The 21,807-nt window shown below is 42.8% G+C and overlaps 1 protein-coding gene across 2 annotated transcripts; it reads left to right on the forward strand.

The window, feature by feature from the left end:
* The first annotated feature begins 10,415 nt into the window (after positions 1-10,415).
* cstf2 (cleavage stimulation factor, 3' pre-RNA, subunit 2) lies at positions 10,416-21,713 on the forward strand. Of its 2 annotated transcripts, XM_054791357.1 has the most exons (14): positions 10,416-10,517; positions 10,737-10,815; positions 11,058-11,227; positions 11,308-11,444; positions 11,545-11,664; positions 11,748-11,870; positions 14,511-14,628; positions 15,708-15,767; positions 18,471-18,570; positions 18,642-18,844; positions 19,286-19,410; positions 20,543-20,629; positions 20,750-20,899; positions 21,485-21,713. In XM_054791357.1, the coding sequence occupies exons 1-13, from the start codon at positions 10,421-10,423 to the stop codon at positions 20,873-20,875; spliced, it is 1,545 nt and encodes a 514-aa protein (XP_054647332.1). In that variant the 5' UTR covers positions 10,416-10,420; the 3' UTR covers positions 20,876-20,899; positions 21,485-21,713. The 2 variants fall into 2 exon arrangements, with proteins under 2 accessions (XP_054647332.1, XP_054647333.1); XM_054791358.1 differs by lacking the exon at positions 15,708-15,767 and having other exon boundaries at positions 21,485-21,712.
* The last annotated feature ends 94 nt before the right edge of the window (positions 21,714-21,807 follow it).

A 21,807-nucleotide genomic window follows, 5' to 3' on the forward strand; every position in this document is an offset into this window, starting at 1 on the left:
GCTATGTTCTGTTATGTGTATTTATGCTGATTATTATTTATTTTTATACTGATTATCATATGTCATTATTATTTATTATGATTGTGGAAATCCTTGACAATTATATTCCCACATTGTTACATTACCTTATCATTTTCCTATGGATTAACTGGCAAAGACCACATTTGGAATACATGAAGTAAATAAATGTATTGCAATTGATGTGAAACGAATGGGGGGTAGGAATAAATAAGCTTTGCTTCTTCCTACTCGTTTAGGACATGTGGAACTGCAAATTGCACAATGTGATTCCATTGTAATTTGTATGCATGTTCAAATAGAATTAAACCATTACCATTACCACCTTCTCTTGCAGACCTCCGTGCTCAGGCTCTCCATTCCGGCTTGTTCCAGTACCTATTAGTTTCTTATGCAATCTTGCCATTGTGTCTTCAGTATCCGCCAGAGGCATTTGGTTTGGAAAATGTCCAGTTTCTTGTTGTCGGCCTTTGTCATCTTCCATGTCTCAGAACCGTGCAACAGTACAGTCGTCACCAACACCTTGTGCCAGATATGTTGCAGTCCTGCTTGACACCTGTCTCCATCTTGAATCGGTCCATGATAACACCATGGTAGTGCATTCAAAGTTGTTGGATAGAACCTTCACCACATTGGTGATTTTATCTGTTATGCTGTAAGCCTTCATGATGGTCCAGTCAGATGTCTGTGTTCCAAGTGGAATGCTTTTGAAAAATGCAAAGAAGTTGATGTATAAAGATAATTGGCAGTGTGGCTGATCCACGGCTTGGACGACTTCTTTAGCCAAGTACTTTTTTCGCTGTCTCCATAACCAAGTTAATTGCCTTTCTTCCATCTTTCCCTCTTCACCTTTAGGTTCAGGTACCTCAACTTCAGGAGCATTGTAACTGTTGCTCAGCTTTTGCATAAACTTGGTTTCACCTCGGGGTTCTTCAGTTTCCTGGTGTCGTATTGCTTCCTATTCTGCACCTTTTCAAAGTTTTTTTTCAACTTCAGTTTGACGTTGGTCTTCACTACTTCAGCACCTCTCACACCACCTGTGTGTCTCTGACAGATGTCATGAACTTCTTGATGAGCATGTGGTCGATTTGGTTTCTCCTGTCGTTATCCGGTGAGATCCAGGTGATTTTGTGGTTGTCTTTGTGAGGGAATAGCGTGCCCGTGATGATCAAATTCACATTTTGCGGTCAGGTCTGGATTAATTAACCGCGATAATCCAGGAATGACTGTATACTTTTTTCCCAAGCGGAAGCCACTGCCTCGCAAAAATGTTGCTGTGTGTTTCTGGTATTGGTAATCAGATGTTTTTTTCTGGGATCGGGTGATCAGACCAATATCCAACCTCTGTACACTGAGGTTTGTGTGGGGATTTTCCTTCCTCTCAATGATTGCGTGTCCCCATGCTCACAAATTCCATCTGCCCAAGTGTGGAATGAGAGTTTTTCTTCTCCTAGGGGTTTTGTTGCTCCCCAGCCTGACCAGTCTTGCCTGCGACCAACCTTGCAGTGGAGGAGTAGAGAAGCAGCCTCGTTATACCCCTGGTCACCCGCACCCTTGGCCGTGTTGCATTCGCCACAACCCATGACTGGTGGTTGTGGAGCATCAACAGTGGCGACAAGGAGGTGTGAATACAGAATTCACCCTGCCACTGAGACACATAAACATGGAAGCAAGGGATCTTAAGCAGCTTGCAGCGTATGAGGAGAGTTAAACAATATTTCAGCAAAGGAATATTTAAACTGAATTCAAATTAAGCAACAGTTTGGTTATAAAGATTAAAGATTCAAGATTCAAGAGTTTTATTGTCATATGCACAGTAAAACAGGTAGTTCTGCTATGCAATGAAATTCTTGTTCTGTTCATTCTCCCAAAAAAGAAAGAAAACACAAGAAAATGAATAAGAACATAAGAAACATTAATACCAATAAATTAATAAAATGCGTATTGTACAATTATGGTGTTTCTGCATACCACTAGATCAAGCCTATGTACCATCAGTGGTTTTCACCGGTTTGATAATTTCATTTTGGAACATTTTTGTCCATGTCCACACTAGGCATGGGCCAGTTACCGGTTTCAAGGTACACCACGGTGAGAAAAAAAATCATAGTTTCAAAACCACTAAAATTGTGCATCATATCGTTTCTACGAGAGAAAGTGGAGGTCCAACATGGCCATTACTTGGAAATACTGTGCTTGGTCACGTCCTGTGTTATTCCTTACAGTTGGACCTCGGCTTTGATGTGTTGAAACCACAGGCGTATGCTGTGTTGCCAAAAATCGGGCATAGATAGCACCAGCGTTAGCATTGAGCAGCGCCGGTACGGCTGTCATTGTGGGTCAACATATTGTGTTACTCACGTCAAGGGTCAGCAAATGTATACATTGGTGTGAAAAAGTGTTTGCCCCCTTCCTGATTTCTTATTTTGTGCATGTTTCTCGCAATTAAATGTTTCAGATCATCAAACAAACTTAAATATTAGTCAGTGACAACACAAGACAAAATGCAGTTTTAAATGAAATTTTTTATTATTAAGGGAGAAAAAAAACAAAACCTACATGGCCCTGTGAGAGAAAGTGGTTTGAATCTCTGTTGGGCATCTCAGTGTGGAGTTTCCAAAAACATGCATGTTAAGTTAATTGGCGACTAAATTGTGTGAATGGTTGTTTGTCTATATGGCCCTGCCATTAGCTGGCGAACAGTCCAGAGTGTACCCGGCCTCTCGCCCAACGTCAGCTGGGATAGGCTCCAGCATACCCCCTTGACCCGAGTGAGGATAAGCAGCATTGAAAGTGGATGGATGGATATATGATCATTTATTTATGTCCATGACAGCAGATCTTGTCCAATTATTCCTGATATCAGACAACTTCATTTTGTGCAAAGACAGGCATATGAGTGCTGATTTTAAACATACTTTCAGGTTGTTTAGCGTCACACATGCGTATAGATCTTATCTCTCACTATAACATACATGTCAGAATTCGCAACTGTTTCCAACATCTGACTGGCTAATAGCACATGAATGTGGACACGCATTTTGCTAAAACACAATTGTGAGTGGACATAGTGGTTTTTTGGGCAGCAGAATATGGAATATATGCTTGTAGGTGTGGGATTAGAATTACAAATGACTTTACAGATGTCACTATGGCTCCCAGTCATGTTTCTTAGATACCTGCACCTGGCACGTAAGGTCAGGACATCTTGGCAATCTGTTAAAGTGGCTTAACCCCGCTGAGCAAATCAGGCCTGCTGTTTGTTGATTTGAAGCCCCAGATTTACCGCACACACGGGTCCAGACTTAACCCGTGGATAGTGAGAGTACACTGTGAATATACTGTACTGTATGTCTCAGGGCATGACTCAATGCATAGAATGATGACACTGTTTGCTAAAAAATACTGCATGGAGAACTTTTGGCGATGGATGGCAAGGCAAGTTTAGAATCAAGTTTAGTCTTCACCACCTAGAGCAACATTCACATTAGTCTCCTGGAAACACTGGCATCAAGCATGCTGAAACCAATTTTTGAGGTGATTCATAAGAATGGTGCAGCTTCTCATTACTGAGTCCTTTTTTGAACATTTTTTTGTATTTGGGTGTAGTGTTCGGGTTTTGTTTTTTTTGAGCTATGGTCTTAAACTTTTGATCAGGTGATGAATGGCCTATTTGTATTGTATTGTATTGTATTGTATTGTATTGTATTGTACTTTATTTATCCCACAGCAGGGAAATTCACTTGTTACAGCAGCAAGCAAGATACGCAAGTAAAGAATACATAGTGACTACAACATGGTTCAGGTGGTGCAGGTGTTGTAGAGCCTGACAGTGGTCGGTATGAAGGACCTGCGGAACCTCTCCTTCTTACACCGTGGGTGTAACAGTCTGCTGCTGAAGGAGCTGCTAAGGGAAACAACAGTGTCATGTAGCGGGTGAGAGGTGTTGTCCATGATGGATGTCAGCTTAGCCAACATCCTTCTCTCCCCCACTTCCTCCACGGACTCCAGAGGACCGTCCAGGACAGAGCTCGCTCTCCTGATCAGTCTATTGATCCTGCTCCTGTCCCTGTCCGTGCTGCCCCCTCTCCAGCAGCCCACAGCATAGAAGATGGCTGAGGCCACCACAGAATCATAAAAGGTCCGTAAAAGAGTCCTGCACACACCAAAGGACCTCAGTCTCCTCAGCAGGTGGAGGTGACTCTGGCCCTTCTTGTAGAGGGCGTGGGTGTTGACGGATCAGTCCAGTTTGTTTTTAAGGTGAACACCCAGGAATTTGTAGCTGTCTACCAACTCAATGTCCGCTCCCTGGATGTTCACCAGTGTGAAATGGGATGTTTTCCTCTGGAAGTTAATGATCATCTCCTTTGTCTTGCTGGTGTTGAGTTGCAGCTGGTTAAGCTCACTCCAGCTGACAAAGTCCCTGATGACCGTCCTGTATTCCAGATCATTCCACTCTGAAACACAACCAACGATGGCTGTGTCGTCGGAGAACTTCTGGATGTGACACTGTGTGGAGTTGTGTGTGAAGTCTGAGGTGTAGAGGGTGAAGAGGAAAGGGGAGAGCACCGTACCCTGAGGGGTAACTGTGCTGCAGAGTACCATGTCAGACACACAGTGACGGAGCCTCACATACTGTGGTCTGTTGGTGAGGTAGTCTATAACCCATGCAGTCAGGTGTTGGTCAACTCTCACACTCTCCATCTTCACTCTGAGTAGTGACGGCTGGATGGTGTTAAAGGTACTGGAGAAGTAAAAAAACATGACCCTCACAGCGCTCCCGCTGTCCTCCAGGTGTAGCAGTGATCTGTGCAGCAGGTAGATCACTGCGTCGTCCACTCCGATCCCAGGCCGGTAAGCAAACTGCAGGGGGTCCAGCTGAGTGCCCACCAGGGGTCGCAGGTGCTGCAGGATAATCCTCTCCATGGTCTTCATCAGGTGAGAGGTCAAGGCAACAGGCCTGAAGTGGTTAGGCTCCTTGGGACGCGGTGTCTTTGGTATCGGGACCACACAGGAGGTCTTCCACAGGGCCAGACTCAAATCTGTTGAAAAACGGTCATTTCTATTTCAGTTTAATGGTTGTTTGCAATAAATTGCTTACTAAATTTCGTTAGTGTCACTCATATTTCTTCTTTTTGCATTTTGAACCTCGACTTAGAATATCCTTAAGATCCAACAGTGCAAAAGTAAATGCTTGCAATTTTTCAACTGGTCTTTTGATCAGGAGTGTATGAGATATAATTCAAGCACATAAAAAAAAAAAAACAGGACAAAACTAGCATGAATCCGTTGCATTATAGAAATATACTTTAATATAGTGCATGTCAGATGTGCTGCCATTGATGGTTATGTTACTTAAATTGCACTGTTTTCATCCACTACCATCCCCAAAATTCCAGTAACCTTCAGGCCTCTTCTCTCTCTCATCTCAATTACTGTTAACTCTGCAATATCCACCCAATAAATAAGCAGTGAAATGTCCAAGGAAAACATTATTATATCGCACCGTGGGATTGCTACCTCATATTGTCAATCAAATTGTGAGCTCGTAGAGTAGATCTACAGTAGTTGGGCTTGAATTTTAATCCAGCCTCATATATGAATCTGTCTTGTTTAATAATGGCAGTCTGAGCCAGGATCAGTGAATACGAGCCCTGGCTACCTCGCAAGGTGTGCTATTAAATCCCACATGATAAACAGTTGCAGCTGTCATCATTGCTGCCCCCCCATGCAACCTTATTGTCCACAGTTGAGGTGCTTTGCTCAAATGGCTACTAGTGGATTGTATTGATATCAGAGGTAGTATCAATATCAAATAGATACTGGCGTGATGAGATTGATATTTTTCAGTTCTATTTTGTTTTTATTATTGTTTACAAACTCACAGAATAATTCCTTGGACACAGGAGGGCTTATGGTGGCAAAAGGGGAATTATGGACTTCATTGTCCCCAAACCACTGTATGTAATAAAAAGGAATAAGGGAATAATTGCCCCCCCGTAGACCCACCACCTGCGGGGGCAAGCATAAGGGTCCGGTGCATTGCGTTTTGGGTGGCGGTCGAGGGCGGGCACCTAGGCGACCTGGTCTTCGGCGGCCAAATCTGGTTCTTGGGACATGGAACGTCACTTCTCTGGCGGGGAAGGAGCCCGAACTTGTGAGAGAGGTTGAGACATTCCGACTAGATATAGTCGGACTCACCTCGACCCACAGTTTGGGTTCTGGATCCAAACTCCTCGAGAGGGGTTGGACCTTGTTCTACTCTGGAGTTGCTGCAGGGGAGAGGCGGCGAGCTGGTGTGGGCTTATTAATAGCCCCCCGGCTCGGTGCCTCTGTGTTGGAGTCATCCCCGGTAAACGAGAGGGTCATTTCCCTACGCCTTCGGGTTGGGGAAAGGGTCCTGACTGTCGTTTGTGCGTACGCGCCAAACGGCAGTTCAGAGTACCCAGCCTTCCTGGAGTTCATCAGAGGGGTGCTGGAGAGCACCCCAACTGGTGACTCTGTCGTTTTGCTGGGAGACTTCAACGCCCATGTGGGCAATGACAGTGTGACCTGGAGGGGCGTGATTGGGAGGAACGGCCTCCCCGATCTGAACCCGTGCGGTGTGATGTTGTTGGACTTCTGTGCGAACCACAGTTTGTCCATCACAAACACCATGTTCCAGCATAAGGATGTCCATAAGTGCACATGGCACCAGGACACCCTAGGCCGCAGGTCTATGATCGACTTTGTAGTCGTATCATCAGACCTGCGTCCGCATGTTTTGGACACACGGGTAAAGAGAGGGGCTGAGCTGTCAACTGATCACCACCTGGTGATGAGTTGGATTAGATGGCGGGAGAGGATGCCGGACAGACCCGGGAGACCCAAACGTGTAGTGAGGGTGTGCTGGGAACGTTTGGCAGAGTCTCCTGTTCGTCGAGTCTTCAGCTCTCACCTCCGGCAGAGCTTCTCCTGCATCCCGGGGGAGGACGAGGATATCGAGTCCGAATGGGCTCTATTCCGTGCCTCCATTGCTGAGGCAGCCGATCGGAGCTGCGGCCGCAAGGTGGTCGGTGCCAGTCGTGGCGGCAAGCCCCGAACCCGATGGTGGACACCAGAGGTCAGGGCTGCCGTCAAGCTGAAGAAGGAGTCCTATCGAGCATGGATGGCTTGTGGGACTCCTGAAGCAGCTGACGGGTACCGGCAGGCCAAGCGGCACGCGGCTTCGGCGGTGATCGAGGCAAAAACTCGGGTGTGGGAGGAGTTCGGTGAGGCCATGGAACACGACTTTCGGTCGGCCTCGAAGAGGTTCTGGCAAACCGTCCGGCGCCTCAGAAAGGGGAAGCAGTGCCCGGTCCACACTGTTTACAGTGGGGACGGGAGCCTGCTGACCTCGACTGAGGATATAGTTGGGCGGTGGAAGGAATACTTTGAGGCCCTTCTCAATCCCACTGACATACCTTCCCTAGAGGAAGCAGAGACTGAGGATACGAACGCGGACAGTTCCATCACCGTGGCTGAGGTATCCGGGGTAGTCAAAATGCTCCCCAGTGGCAAAGCTCCGGGGGTGGACGAGTTTCGCCCTGAATTCCTCAAGGCTTTGGATGTTGCGGGACTGTCTTGGCTGACACGTCTCTTCAACATTGCGTGGAAGTCGGGAACAGTACCTCTGGATTGGCAGACTGGGGTGGTGGTCCCCCTTTTCAAGAAGGGTGACCGGAGGGTGTGTTCCAACTATAGGGGGATCACACTCCTCAGCCTCCCTGGGAAAGTCTATTCCAGGGTGCTGGAGAGAAGGGTACGACCGTTAATCGAACCTCGGCTACAGGAGGTGCAATGTGGTTTTCGTCCTGGTCGCGGAACACTGGACCAGCTCTACACCCTTGCAAGGGTCCTGGAGGGTACTTGGGAGTTTGCCCAACCGGTCTACATGTGCTTTGTGGACCTGGAAAAGGCATTCGACCGTGTCCCTCGCGGTGTCCTGTGGGGGGTGCTCCGGGAGTATGGGATTGGTGGCGCGCTACTACGTGCCATTCAGTCCTTGTACAACCGGAGCAGGAGCCTGGTTCGCATTGCCAGTAGTAAGTCAAGCCTGTTTCCGGTGAACGTTGGCCTCCGCCAAGGCTGCCCTTTGTCACCGATTCTGTTCATAATTTTCATGGACAGAATTTCTAGGCGCAGCCAAGGTGTCGAGGGAGTCCAGTTCGGGGGCACTAGGATCTCATCTCTGCTATTTGCAGACGATGTGGTCCTGATGGCCTCATCGAGCTGTGACCTGCAGCGTTTACTGGGACGGTTTGCATCTGAGTGTGAAGCTTCTGGGATGAGACTCAGCACCTCCAAATCCGAGGCCATGGTTCTCAGTCGGAAAAGGGTGGATTGCTCCCTCCGGGTTGGGAATGAGGTCCTGCCCCAGGTGGAGGAGTTCAAGTATCTCGGGGTCTTGTTCACGAGTGAGGGAAGGTTGGAGCGTGAGGTCGATAGGCGGATCGGCGCAGCGTCTGCAGTAATGCGGTCGCTGTACCGGACCGTCGTGGTGAAGAGAGAGTTGAGCCGGAAGGCAAAGCTCTCAATTTACCGATCGATCTATGTTCCCACCCTCACCTATGGTCATGAGCTTTGGGTCATGACCGAAAGAACGAGATCGCGGATACAAGCAGCTGAAATGAGTTTTCTTCGTAGGGTAGCGGGACTCACCCTAAGAGACAGGGTGAGGAGCTCGGTTATCCGAGAGGAGCTCAGAGTAGAGCCGCTGCTCCTTCACATCGAGAGGAGCCAGCTGAGGTGGCTCGGGCATCTAGTCCGGATGCCTCCCGGACGCCTCCCTGGTGAGGTGTTTTGGGCATGCCCAGCCGGGAGAAGGCCCCGGGGAAGACCTAGGACACGCTGGAGGGATTATGTCTCACAGCTGGCCTGGGAACGCCTCGGTGTCCTCCCGGTGGAGCTGGAGGAGGTGGTCGGGGACCGGGAAGTCTGGGCTTCCCTACTGAGACTGCTGCCCCCGCGACCCGGACCCGGATAAGCGGAGGAAAATGGAATGGAATGGAATGGAATAATTGTATTCATTTGTTGATATTGTTAGATTGTCTTGTAGCTATTTTTTTTATATATTTTTGATTTGTTAATACAAATATTTTTTGTTTGCCTAAAAAAACATTTGTACTGTGTTTTATTTTAATTATAGTCATGATCAACAAATTCAAGGTAAAATCACAAAATCATGTAAAATGTATTGGTTTTAGTTTCGGTATGGGCCTGGCTCTGCATTTACTTGGTATCGGATTGATTGAAAATGGACACTACTGGTCTCGCTAGTAACAAGTTATGTTTTTTGTTTGGAGACTGTGTAAGAACAGTCACAAAAATGTTTAGATATAAAGTGTGTCAAGTTGTTCCAACAGTGCCGATGCTTAAAGGTAAATAATGTGACTGTTAATGGGTAAATATCGAGTACACAGTTGAAGCTCATTCTCTCCACAGACCATGGGTGACAAAACAGTAAAAGACACGAGGGTCACCTATTGTTTATGAAACAATCTAAAACCAATCCAATGTATGCTAAACAGTTAAATACATTGAAAGGAAAAGGCTCAGCTTTGTGTTAAAAATATACAGTGGACCAAAAAACCCAACACAAGCAATGGCCTAGAAATGGCCCCAGAGGCCGCACGTTGGACACCCCTGCTCTTAACTCTCTATTGTGGTACTGTGCTTTAAAGAGAGCAATCAAAATTTAACCAAGCTGCAGTAAAAAAAAAAAAAGCTATTTTAAGATCCAAAGCAGAAATTTTCCAAACAGGGTGCAGTGAAAACATTTGATGGTTTTAGGAAACTTTTTTTTTTTAAATTAAAGTACAAGTTCGCTGTAATAACATTTTACATCTTACTTACAACCAGGAAGTACAGGTTTGCTGGTGGACGGTTTTTTTTACATCATTTGTTCGAAGGAAGGTCCAATTCACAAGCTAGAACCAATAAAATGTGTCTTGTGTGCATCTTTTTTCTGCAAAAAGTAGAAAAGGCTTGTTTGTATGGGTGAAGTAGTAAGATAGTAGCCTTAACAAGTAGCAAGCAAAACATATTCATAAACATATATATATACATATAGATATACATACAGATCGATATACATACATACATATATATATATATATATATATATATGTATATATGTGTATATATATATATATATATATATATATATATATATATATATATATATATATATATATATATATATATTTACATGGTTTTAATTTATTTCTTTATTTAGTGGTGTTTATCTGTCAATGTTGCTGGTCTAGGTTTTGCTGGAGAAACAAGGTGTCGCTTATCAAAAAAAAAAAATTGGTGTTGGGCAGAAACCGGAAATTGTCGTTTTTGTACTTCCGGGTGTTGCATTAATTTCTGTTCCCCCAAAATGGCGAACGTTGCTGCTGCTGTTGCGGCCGCTGCTGCAGCCGCCGCGGCGGCTGGTAGAGACCCAGCTGTCGACCGTTCATTGCGATCAGTGTTCGGTAAGTGTTCCTTGTCTATATTTCTGTTTTTGTAAAGACCATATATATGCATATAATTTACATCCGTGAAATACACGTATTAGCTAGCTAGCTAACACACTGGGAGCATAGGCTCGTGCCGTTTAAGCCAGCAAGTAAATCAATTTTACTTTGTTGCACGAATTTTTAAACTGAAGTCACGTAAATTGTCAAAATACTCACTTTTTGACTACGTTTTAGTGGGGAACATTCCCTATGAAGCCACCGAAGAACAATTAAAAGACATCTTCTCTGAAGTCGGACTTGTTGTTAGCTTCAGGTGAGTATCATCCATCCATCCATCCATCCATCCGTAGTTGTTAGTCACAGTATTTTTGTTATTATACTTCATGTACTGAATCCAATTAGAAGAGAGTCTACAAGCAATACAATACAATACAAGTACAACACTAATTCAAAAATGACAAACTTATATTCTATTGTTTATAGTGCTGTTCATGGTATTTCTCCAATGTTAACATGGATGCGAACATTGTGGATGTTTGTTTTCTTGCTGCTCAGGTTAGTATATGACAGAGAAACGGGAAAACCAAAGGGTTATGGCTTCTGTGAATACCAAGACCAGGAAACCGCGCTAAGCGCCATGCGGAACCTCAACGGCAGGGAGTTCAGTGGTCGGGCTTTGCGTGTTGACAACGCAGCCAGTGAGAAAAACAAGGAAGAGCTTAAAAGTAAGTGTTTTGATAGTCACACATGCTATGTCAGATATGGGCTTATGAGGTGATTTTGTCAATATGTCTGTCTTTCACAGGTTTGGGAACTGGAGCACCCATTATTGAGTCACCCTATGGGGATAGCATGCCGTCAGAGGAGGCTCCAGAGTCCATCAGTCGAGCTGTGGCCAGTTTACCACCGGAACAAATGTTTGAACTCATGAAACAGATGAAGGTACTTCTCGTCTGCCATGTTGTTTTTATACACAGAGTGTATAATTGAAGGAGAAACACTTATGTTTTATAGCTGAATAACTGTTGTTTCCTCTTTACAGCTGTGTGTCCAAAACAGTCCCCAGGAGGCGAGGAACATGCTGCTTCAGAACCCTCAGCTAGCATATGCTCTGCTGCAGGCCCAGGTCGTCATGCGCATTGTCGACCCTGAAATCGCCCTGGTGAGAAATACAGAGACTACTGAGAATATCTCTTCTGCACCTGTGCTCTAATGACAGTTTTCATTGCTATGTCACTTATACAGAAAATGCTCCACCGCCAAACCACAGTACAGCCGCTCATCTCAAGCGGTCAGGGAGGGGCTGCAGCGCCAGTTAATCCAGCACCCGCACAGCCCAACATGCAACCCCCTCAACAGCAGCCTGTGGTAGGTGCAACACTGATGTTGAACTGACTCCTGAACACTTAAAAAAAACTGCTTAAATGTCACCTAATACTTGTATTCAAAGTTACTTTTGTTTAGTTAAAATGGTGACAACTGAGTCAAGTTAACTTGTAGTGCCGATTAGACACGTAGTACTACAGTATTACACTGATCAGTAGTCATTACTGCAGTATTACTGTGGGAAGGAGTCGTAATAATTACATGATTTTACAGTTTGTCAGTGGTTATTTTAGTTGTGTTTAACTGTATTATATAGGATGCAATATTTTTTTTCAAGCTGATACTGATATCTTCCTCCTTCTCAAGATCAATACTCATAACCGATAACTTTTTATTCTATTATTTTTGTAATTTGGATTTAACTGTAATTTGAACACCTGAAGATAAGAACAACTCAAGTTGGATTTGACAAACTGAACCCGTAGATTTGTCCTTACCAAATATCATAACATCACTAGTATTAACAAAACATTAAAAAAATAGCAGTGGGTCTGAAATACAAATGTGGTAGTTTGGTAGCCGATGTGGTCCGGTGTCTTCAGTGCAGGATGCCACGGCGATGGGAGCGAGCCCCAGGCCTTTCTTTGTGGCTTGCTTTAGGCAGCTTCTTTGTCGCTGCAAGTGTTTTTTCCTCTCATTGCGGAGCGTTATGCCACCTTGCCACTTGCACAAATTTTGCTTCTGCATTCTTCTGCACTTTGTCGTGGCAATGCGTGTCATTTATGTCAGTGGTCGACCTTTTTGAGTCAACGGACTGGTTCGCAGTCCAACACACCTGGTTGGGGTTGAGGTCAGGCGAATCAATTGGTTAATTAGTGACATTTAGGGATGTCCCGATCCAGATTTTTGGCCTCAAATTTTTTTTTTTTTTTTTTAATAAGCTTTTGTTACAATTTGTGGAATTGGTTATAGTTATGAAAATAGCTCTTCAAAGCATTAAATATAATGCAACCAAAATATTGCTAAATTTACTTTTTTTTATTACATAGCTTAACCAACAATATTGTTTGGCTTTTGTAACAAACGTCTGTGAGTCAGGTCCCTAATCCAATAAAAGTCCATCCAATAAAATTAAATAAAGGAATAGGAATAAAATAAGAATAAAGGAATAAAATAAATTGGGGGAAAAAATTGGCATGCAAAATACTTTTATTGTAGGATTTGACATGTTTATAGATCAATTTGCTGTGTGATTTAGTCAAAGTCGTGACAGCATAATAATTACATGCAGACTCACCTCCAGCCTCCACCTTTTTATCTTGTAGTTAGGACTAGTTGTTTATATCACATATCGTTCTTCCATCACACGTTACACTGACAGATATGTAAGTGACCGAGTCCGATTGAGGCTTTAGTATAATGAGTCATCATTTAATGAAGATTAAGAAACTTACGTTTTGGATCCCGCTCTGTAAAACGGGGCGAGATCCACACCAGTGGGGATGCGTGGATCTCCACTATGCAGTGTGCAGCGGTAGCTGACGGTTGCACGGATGGCTTGTGACTGCTTTGGGGGCGGGGTGGACTCGGGAGCAACTGAGCTGCTGCTCAGTGACAGCACACAAACTGCACAACAATACGAACTTTCACTTTTAAGTTCCCAAATACCAGGAAATTGTCCGACGCCAGAAAAACTAGCTAGATTTGTCGCTAGTCTCAAAGAGGGTTTGGAATGTCACCAGATTTAGTTGGCAACACTGGAACTTAGTAGTCCTGCTTAGGTGCGCTGACACACACACACACAGGAGTGAGACATCTGCGTCAACGTACGAGAACAGCGCAAATCCAGTCTATATCTTTTTGATATAGTGCTTAAAAGAAGTATTGAAATTTTAATAATATCGATATATCGCCCAGCCCTACCTGCATGTTTCATCATGTCTGACTGCACTGAACAAAATCAGGCTTACAACAACATCGAATTAAAGCCACAAAATGAATACAGACTTGCCATTGCTACGGGCTTGGTCTTTGTGTTCCAGAGAAAAGATTGTCACATCATTGTTTGATGTGTAGGTGAGAGGCAGCGTGCTAGTTAACATGAATGAACTTGAATTTATGCACCGCTCCAATTCAACACAGACATAACATCATCAAACCTCAGCTTTATGCTTTCACACACAGCATCAACATTTGGAAACAACAATGACGTGAAAGAGGAATGTGAAAAATATCAGTCTATTTGTGGCTGCATCAGATAAAGCTTTACTGAACTGGAGAAAAAAAGCAACATAACCATACAAAAACTGTGGGCTTTCAAACATTATTTTCCCAATAAAATAATAGTTCTTGTTTCCAAAATTGATATGCATTTACATTAAATTTTATTTAGTTACTGCCAAAACTATTTGCAAAAACATATTGGTATGATGTCATAATTCCTCATATTGGCCCGATAATTATTGGTCTGATATTTATGGTCCAATCCTAATATTATATAGCAGCTGTGTTATAGTTATTTTGTGGTACACACTATGTAGTTATTTCTATTCTATAACATTACAAGTATATAACGGTTATCCTATAATAATACACAAACTGCAGTTGCTGTGTTTCTACATGGGATTCTGAAGTTGCTTGGTTGCTACACAATTTACGTCTTTATTTTTTTGTCGTGATCAGGCTGGAATGCATGTCAATGGAGCACCTCCCATGATGCAGCCTCCCAACATGGGTGTGGTCCCTGGAGCCATGCCTGGACCCGGACAAGTGCCGGCCCCGGGACCAGTTGGCCCTCCAGGTAATTTCCATACAAAGAGTCATTTAATGTTCCACGTATCATGCAGGCCAATTGTACTTAATGATAAGCTGCATCACTTCCATTTTTAGTTAGACACTCCTTTCTAACTGCAGTGTTTTGCTGCTTGTTCATTGTTTTGTTTTTTAAATGTTATTTCATTCATTCATATAGACAATTATTTTCTCTTACTGTTATTTGTCTTCTTTTTTCCAAAAACAAGCTGAATATTTTATAAGTTTTAGAAAGTTCATTACGTCGATCGCGAGCTACCGGTAGATCGCCAAGGTAGTTTGGGTCGATCGCGTAAATGTCACTTTGTAGTTGTCATATGACATCAGTCAGCTGACATTAAGCTCCCCTCCTGATTCACGCTTGCTCCACCGCAGGGTTTCAAGCTACACACGAAGATGCAACTTTCATCTTTATTATTCAGATTATGAATGCACTAACTCTGCGCTAAGATGTCTATATCTATAACAAACGTTATCTGTTCACTTGTAGCGGCTAGTTACGTAGAAAAAAAGTGTATTGTTTACTGGCTTTGCTTTGCGTCATGAACTCTACTACAGAAATCAGTGTTTTCTACACGTTTGCTTCTTAAACTATTATTTCATGATGAAATTAAAAATGTGCCCATTGCAAACTTTTTTAATATGTTGCCTTGACTTTGGCTGCATTGTCTTTTGCAATAAATAAGATAAATTAGATTGCTTTAATGTACGAACACACACAGTATAAATATAGTAAATATTTATACTTGTTATATTTATAGTAGTAGGTAGATCTTTGGGACTTGGTCATTTTAAAAGTAGCTCACAGGCTAAAAAAGTGCGAGCACCCCTGGTTTACACCTGTCCTTCCTCAATGTGATCACTAGGGGGCGTCACAGCCTTTTAAAACTGCCTCTGTGCTTGAACCTAAAAGTCACAGTCTCAGTGTTGTCATCCACCACGTTTTCTAACGTCATTAAATACATCCCTTCTCATGCAATATTACCAGCACGCTTCCAAAATCATCTTAAAAGTGCCGCTTTGCTTTCTTGAGACCTGTGTTCTTTTCCACTTTTAATGCTGGCTCAGGAAACCTTCAGCATTCTCCCACAGGAGCATCTGCACAAGCTGCTATCGAGCGGCCTCAAGGTATCATTGTCCCTCCCCTCAGTCAGTTCTGCAGACCTGCCAACATGTTGGTTTTTTTTTGCACCCTGCACGCACATTTTGACCCTTGAATACGCTTGCACGCGCCGCTGCTCTCCAGGTTCCCATATTGTTGTATTTTGCTGGTTTCAGCGTTAAGTCAGTCAGCCTGGATTCTACTATTGGCTTGAGGTGCCAGTTTACACTAGGTCTGTTAGCTCCTCCCCATGCAAACCCTCTTATGTATATAGCATGACGTGCACCATAAATAATTTAATTTAATAGTTTGGATTTTTTTTTTGTCCCGTAATAAGAAAAAGTTTTATTTAAAAACTGCATTTTGTGTTCAGTTGTGTTGTCATTGACTAATATTTAAATGTTTGATGTTCTCAAACATTTAAAGTATGACAAATGCGTAACATAAGAAATTAAGAAGGGATTATTATTTTAAGAATATAAAAGAATCCCGTTTTAAGGAGACTGAACATTTTTAAATATTCTTTTTGACCAAAACAAATGTCCAGCTGTTCTGACACTAAACTTTGGGGGGGGGGGTTCCCAACAGGTTCTACAAAATATCAAAGACTGATCCAGATAATGGAATAATTCCAGATACGATGATGCAGAATATGGAAAAAACATAGGCAGCAAATGAAGGCAACAAACATTTTATATAGCCAAGACACTGTGGAATCAAATTCCAGTTTATCTTCAAAAGCTATGGATCCAGATCCAGGACAAACTCGCAATTTATGCAAAATGCAATTTTTGTGAATAACTACTGAACTGATTTTGATATCAGTATGAATCCAATTGCTATTGGTATGTTTTCATGGTCAAGGAACCTAATATGTAGAGAAAATAAATGTAAGACTAATATTTATGGTGTAAGTCAAAATATGGGGGGAGCTATGGGACTTCGCGGAGGTCTGCGCTCTCAGAGTGCTTTTCTATTTTTTTATTGTCTGTCTTTTATCCCAGTGCAGCTGTTAACTGGCAAGTGAATGTAGTTGGCAGTACAGAATACTACGAAAACATTTTGTGAAGCCCAGGTGACCTTTTATCGTGTAAGAACATTTCATCAGTTGGTGAAGCGTAGGCGCCTGCTATCAGTCGTCTTGACAGTACGCTGTTTATAGCATTCATGGCAGTCAAGGTGTAATTAATGTGAGCGGCGACCTAACACTGACACACCCGTCGCATCGGATTGTCATGCATACCTCTGGCAGCAACATTGCCACACCCAAGAAAACACAAAACACTACTTCGATTAGCAGCATGTTTCATCTTCTGGCTTTGCTCTTGTTTGACTGTGGACCACAAGCTGCCTTTATTTTTCTTCCTACATGGTGTATGCTTATTGTTAATGTCCATGTGTGTGTTGTAGCATCAGGCTGCTCGCTCTGCTTTCCCAAATGTGCTGCCTTCCTTTAGTGCAGTTCTCACAAAGAGTTTGATCCCTCCTCTCACAGTGACAGATGCAGGTTTTTCATAGATTAATCATAAAATACACTGCCCGCCTGATAAAAAGTCTCACAATGTACACCACCTTTACCTTTTAATTATAGAATGCATTCCCAGGGTCCTCTGTGATGTCACATTTATTTCCGTCCATGGTGACACTGACTTGTTTGGTTTTTTCAGGTTCTTGTGTTTGAGTAAAACCTAAATTGCTTGTTAAAATGGACCCTTGCACAATAGGAGTCCCAGATTGTCATTTTGGAACAGAGCAGAGGAAAAAAAACCCTTAGTGATTCACTTTACCTGTACAGTATTCCGATAGTCCGCTGACCTCGTTTCAGGGTTTTCCCGTAATGTTGCTCAACCTTAACCCGACCAATTTAGACAAGCCGTTATGAACATTACCCCTGCACGTGTTTAGTCACATGACCTGTTCTTATTGTGTTCGAGTCCAGTCTTAATGTCTCCCTGAGCCTTTTGAGTCTTTTAAAACAGTCCCATTTAAAAAAAAAAATAAAAAATAAGGTGCAGCTTAGTATGTGCAATACTGTTTTTATGGTAACACATTCAGAATCCGCAAATACTGTGCAAAAAACAGGCAGAAAATGTTTAAATATTGCTATGCAAACTGACAGGACAATGGGTTTTGAAAAAATATTAATTTAGATAGAAATATTCATTTTTTTTTTTACTCATTTGTTTGATGCAAATTTCACTGAGCTGCTACTACTCTTATTTAGTTTTTATGGTTTTATCCACTTACAGTATATATTGGAATGCATTGGAAAATACAGGTGGTGCCCTGTTGGACACATTGGGGCTGGGGCGTCTGCTGTGTTCCACAACTTCAGGGGTGTCGCAAATTTTTCCACCGAGGGCCTCATACAGAACGTAGCTGCAACTTTTCTGACCGGTTGGGTTGACTTCTTTACCTGATGGGGGGTATTTCAAAACTTTTTCAGGGAATTTCATTTCCTGGGACTGGGATGAAATTTCATCATATTATTGTTGAAAAAAAGAAGTGTACAAAAGTAGGGCATGCAAAAAACGAGGTTAACTTGTAATAGGTACTTTAGATGAACCTACACTGCCTTTGCTGGTTGCAGCCAGGTAATGCACTCCACCTAATTCTACATAATTGACAGATTACGTAATCCTTGGTCAAGGTGGTGGTGGCAGTATATTTCTTTCTAGGTGTTGATAAAAGTATGTTTTTGTGTTTTCATATTTTTCGTTGTCTTTTAGGAGGGGGCGGCATCCCCCCCAGAGGTCTGCTGGGTGATGGCCCCAATGATCCCAGAGGGGGCAGTCTGCTGTCCGTCACAGGAGAGACCATTGAGCCCAAGTGAGACATTAACACTGCGACTGTAAGCCACATGCATGCTAAAGCTTTACGAATTAAACTGTCTGTTTCAGTCGAGGCTACATGGGGGCACCTCCACCCCACCCTGCGGCGCCTGTGCACATGCCCCAAATGGGAGGCGGGCCCCCACCAGATATGAGAGGGCCTCCAATGGACATGAGGGGCCCACTGCCTATGGGCGAACCCCGAAACATGATGGGTGACCCAAGAGGGCCTCCCATGATGGAGCAGCGGGGACCTCCGATGGAAAACAGAGGTGAGCTCCAGTGTCAGGCTTGATGGTGTGCTGAAATTTAGTTTGTCTATGATTATGTGTTGGCACCAGCAAACTAACAAACAAACACATCTTTTGTTCGAGTCTCTTGTATAAGGAAAAAGATGTTAATTTCCTGATTAAACAGGGCAGGATGTGTCCTGAGCAGGACACTTCACCCACTTTGCCTCCAGTGCTGCCCACACTGTTCTATAAATGTTTGGTGGTGGTCCGAGAGGCCATAGGCATGAATTGGCAGCCACGTTTCCATCAGTCTACCCCAGGGCAGCTGTGGCTACATATGTGTACCATCACCAGTGTGTGACTGAAGAGTGAATGAATAATGGGTTCACTTCACTGTGAAGTGCTTTGGGTACCTTTTTATAAAATCTAATTCATTATTATTTTTATTATTAAATGGTGTGGTTTTCTGTCTTTCTGCAGGCCGCGATCCCAGAGCAATGGACGCTCGTGGCCCCGTGACAGGCCAGAGGGTTCCCATGGCGGGAGGAATGCCGGGCCCCATTCCTCACAACATGGGCCCCAATGTGCCACTCCCTCAGAGACAGGTAAACAACTGCTTCAGTGCTTGGTTCAGTCCTTTTATTTTTTTATTTTTTGCTATTAACGGTATAGTCCAGGGTTCGGCAACCCGCAGCCGCGGAGCCGCATCTTCAGCCTGCTTGTTGAAAGCTCCCATGCTGAGATCTGTGATGCTATTTATTAATTTTTTTTACATCGAAGTGGAGGAAATGTGGATTTTCAAAAAGAGTTTGAAATATGTTGACTTATCGCAAGCCCCGAAGAAAGGAAAACAGTTTAATTCTGATTGGACTTCTTTTTTTTTTTGCCTTTATGACCATTGACCCTGGCTTACACCTGTGCTTGATATGTGGCGAGAAATTGGCAAACAGAAAATGTAACGTTGAAAGACATTTGCAAAACAAGCATATATCTTTTTATGAAAAGTACCCAACTGCAGATAACTACAGATGCATAACAGCCTTTTCAGAACTATTATGGAAGGCTGAGCAGAGCAAACATGCTTTCAAGAAGTGGATGAACGCTTCAAACTACAGCAGCTAGTGTTGCTGTACATGAGATCATAAGGAGCGGAGGCGTTCACGGTTGGAGAATACATGAAAGAATCGTTTATAAAAATATCAGCCCATCTATTCTCTAGATTAAAAAAAATAAACAGGAAATGATTCAGAAAATGAAAGAAATCCCGTCCTCGTCGGACAGGGTTAATAGAATGTCAATAAACATAAGCAGTAGGCAAATTGATGACATTCAGCGTAAGCATATTCAATTGCCTATGTTGAGTCAAGTGATGTAAACGATATGGATATTCCGATGTGTGAACTCTGATGGGCTTTTTTATGTTAACGTTGACTGTGTCTTGTTTTAATTTTACACACATACTACAACAGCTCAAAAAGGCGTACAGTACATAGTTTAGTGTTTATTGTTCCAAAGGAGTTAGTTCTGTTAGTCGAATTGTAAACTTTTATCATGGGAATAGCCTGCTAGCTCACAACAAATAACCCCACAAGTACAGTGAGTACAATTGTAGTTGCTAATGCAACGAATATGGAAACAAATGCAATGGAGGACAGACAGACGTGTTGTCTGGTTAGCTTGGATAATCATTAAGATGCCTGATAAACACTGCAAACGTCTCCTGTGTTTATCCCGCAGGGTCCTGGCCTTTCTGGAGTCCCTCCATCAGGAGGCGGTGGCTTCAGCCCCGGCCAAAACCAAGTTTCTACACAGGATCAAGAGAAGGTGGGTATCACATCTTGGGGATTGGGGAGGTTTTTGGGGGTGTCGTCCTACCACAAAGACAACATTATTGTCTCACCGCATTAATTTACTTGCGTCTCGTCGCCCCTTTTCGCCCCGCAGGCCGCACTGATTATGCAGGTACTGCAGCTGACGCCAGAACAGATCGCCATGTTGCCCCCTGAGCAGAGGCAGAGCATCCTTATCCTCAAAGAGCAGATTCAGAAAACAGCAGGGGGTGCACCTTGACGGTCCGACGGAGAAAAGCATCAGGTAGGCTGTCTTTCCTAGTGGCAGTATTAAGACCATTTTCTTTCAAAATATAAACATTTTTTTTCTTGTGATGTTCAGATCTTATTCTCGCCGTATTACCACTTTATTCATGTAAAATTCAAAATAAATGTCTTATGATTTGTTTCCTCACCATATGCAACTTGTATCCTTGTAAAATAGTGACTGTTTATTCTATTACAATTTAATATCGGGATTATTATCACTTTGTCATAGAAGTGACTTAGAGTATATTGAGTTTAGTCTCGTAAGATATATTACTTTATTCCTAAAAGTACGACTTTTCTTCTAATGTTATGACTTTGTCACAAAAAAGAAAACACAAATATTACAACATTTTTCTTGTAATATTACAATATTAATGGCATGAAATTGTGATTCTTACAATATACAATTTGATTCTTATATATTACACTTTTTTCCTGTAAAATACAAATTTATTCAAGTGATATTACTTTCTTTTTGTAAGATGATTTTGTCCTGTGTCTTTACTATTGTCATTTTACCAAGGCCTAGTATGAGTATGCTCTTTTCAAACTTCCTTATTCTTCCTTTTTTTTCTTCCAGTCTGCCCTCCACCTGAAGATCTGTCATTAGTTTGGATGATGTCCAGATTTTTTGTTCATTTTTTCTTTTTTTTTTTTAATATCAAAACATCTTTGTGGATTCGTCCACATCAGGTTTCCTTCCCTCCTCCCCACATGTGATATCCTCCCTCCATTTCATCAATAAAACAAAACACAAAAATCATAAAACACGAGCATTTATATTCATTTATTCAAAAAGAGTTTACATTAAAAAAAAACAACATGTACAGTGAAGGTCATAAGTATTTGCAAACCCTGCGATTTTGCAAGTTCTCCCACTTAGAAAATAGGGAGAGATCTGAA

This window comes from Dunckerocampus dactyliophorus, chromosome 11 (genome assembly GCF_027744805.1).
Source record: "Dunckerocampus dactyliophorus isolate RoL2022-P2 chromosome 11, RoL_Ddac_1.1, whole genome shotgun sequence".
Lineage (NCBI taxonomy): Eukaryota > Metazoa > Chordata > Actinopteri > Syngnathiformes > Syngnathidae > Dunckerocampus > Dunckerocampus dactyliophorus.

What these genes read in the sequence shown, in the direction of transcription:
- cstf2 (XM_054791357.1), top strand. Translation starts at nt 10,421, where the DNA reads ATGGCGAACGTTGCTGCTGCTGTTGCGGCCGCTGCTGCAGCCGCCGCG. An exon ending in AACTCATGAAACAGATGAAG is followed by an intron (nt 11,445 to 11,544) that starts GTACTTCTCGTC and finishes TCCTCTTTACAG; the next exon opens with CTGTGTGTCCAAAACAGTCC. An exon ending in TGCCACTCCCTCAGAGACAG is followed by an intron (nt 19,411 to 20,542) that starts GTAAACAACTGC and finishes TTTATCCCGCAG; the next exon opens with GGTCCTGGCCTTTCTGGAGT.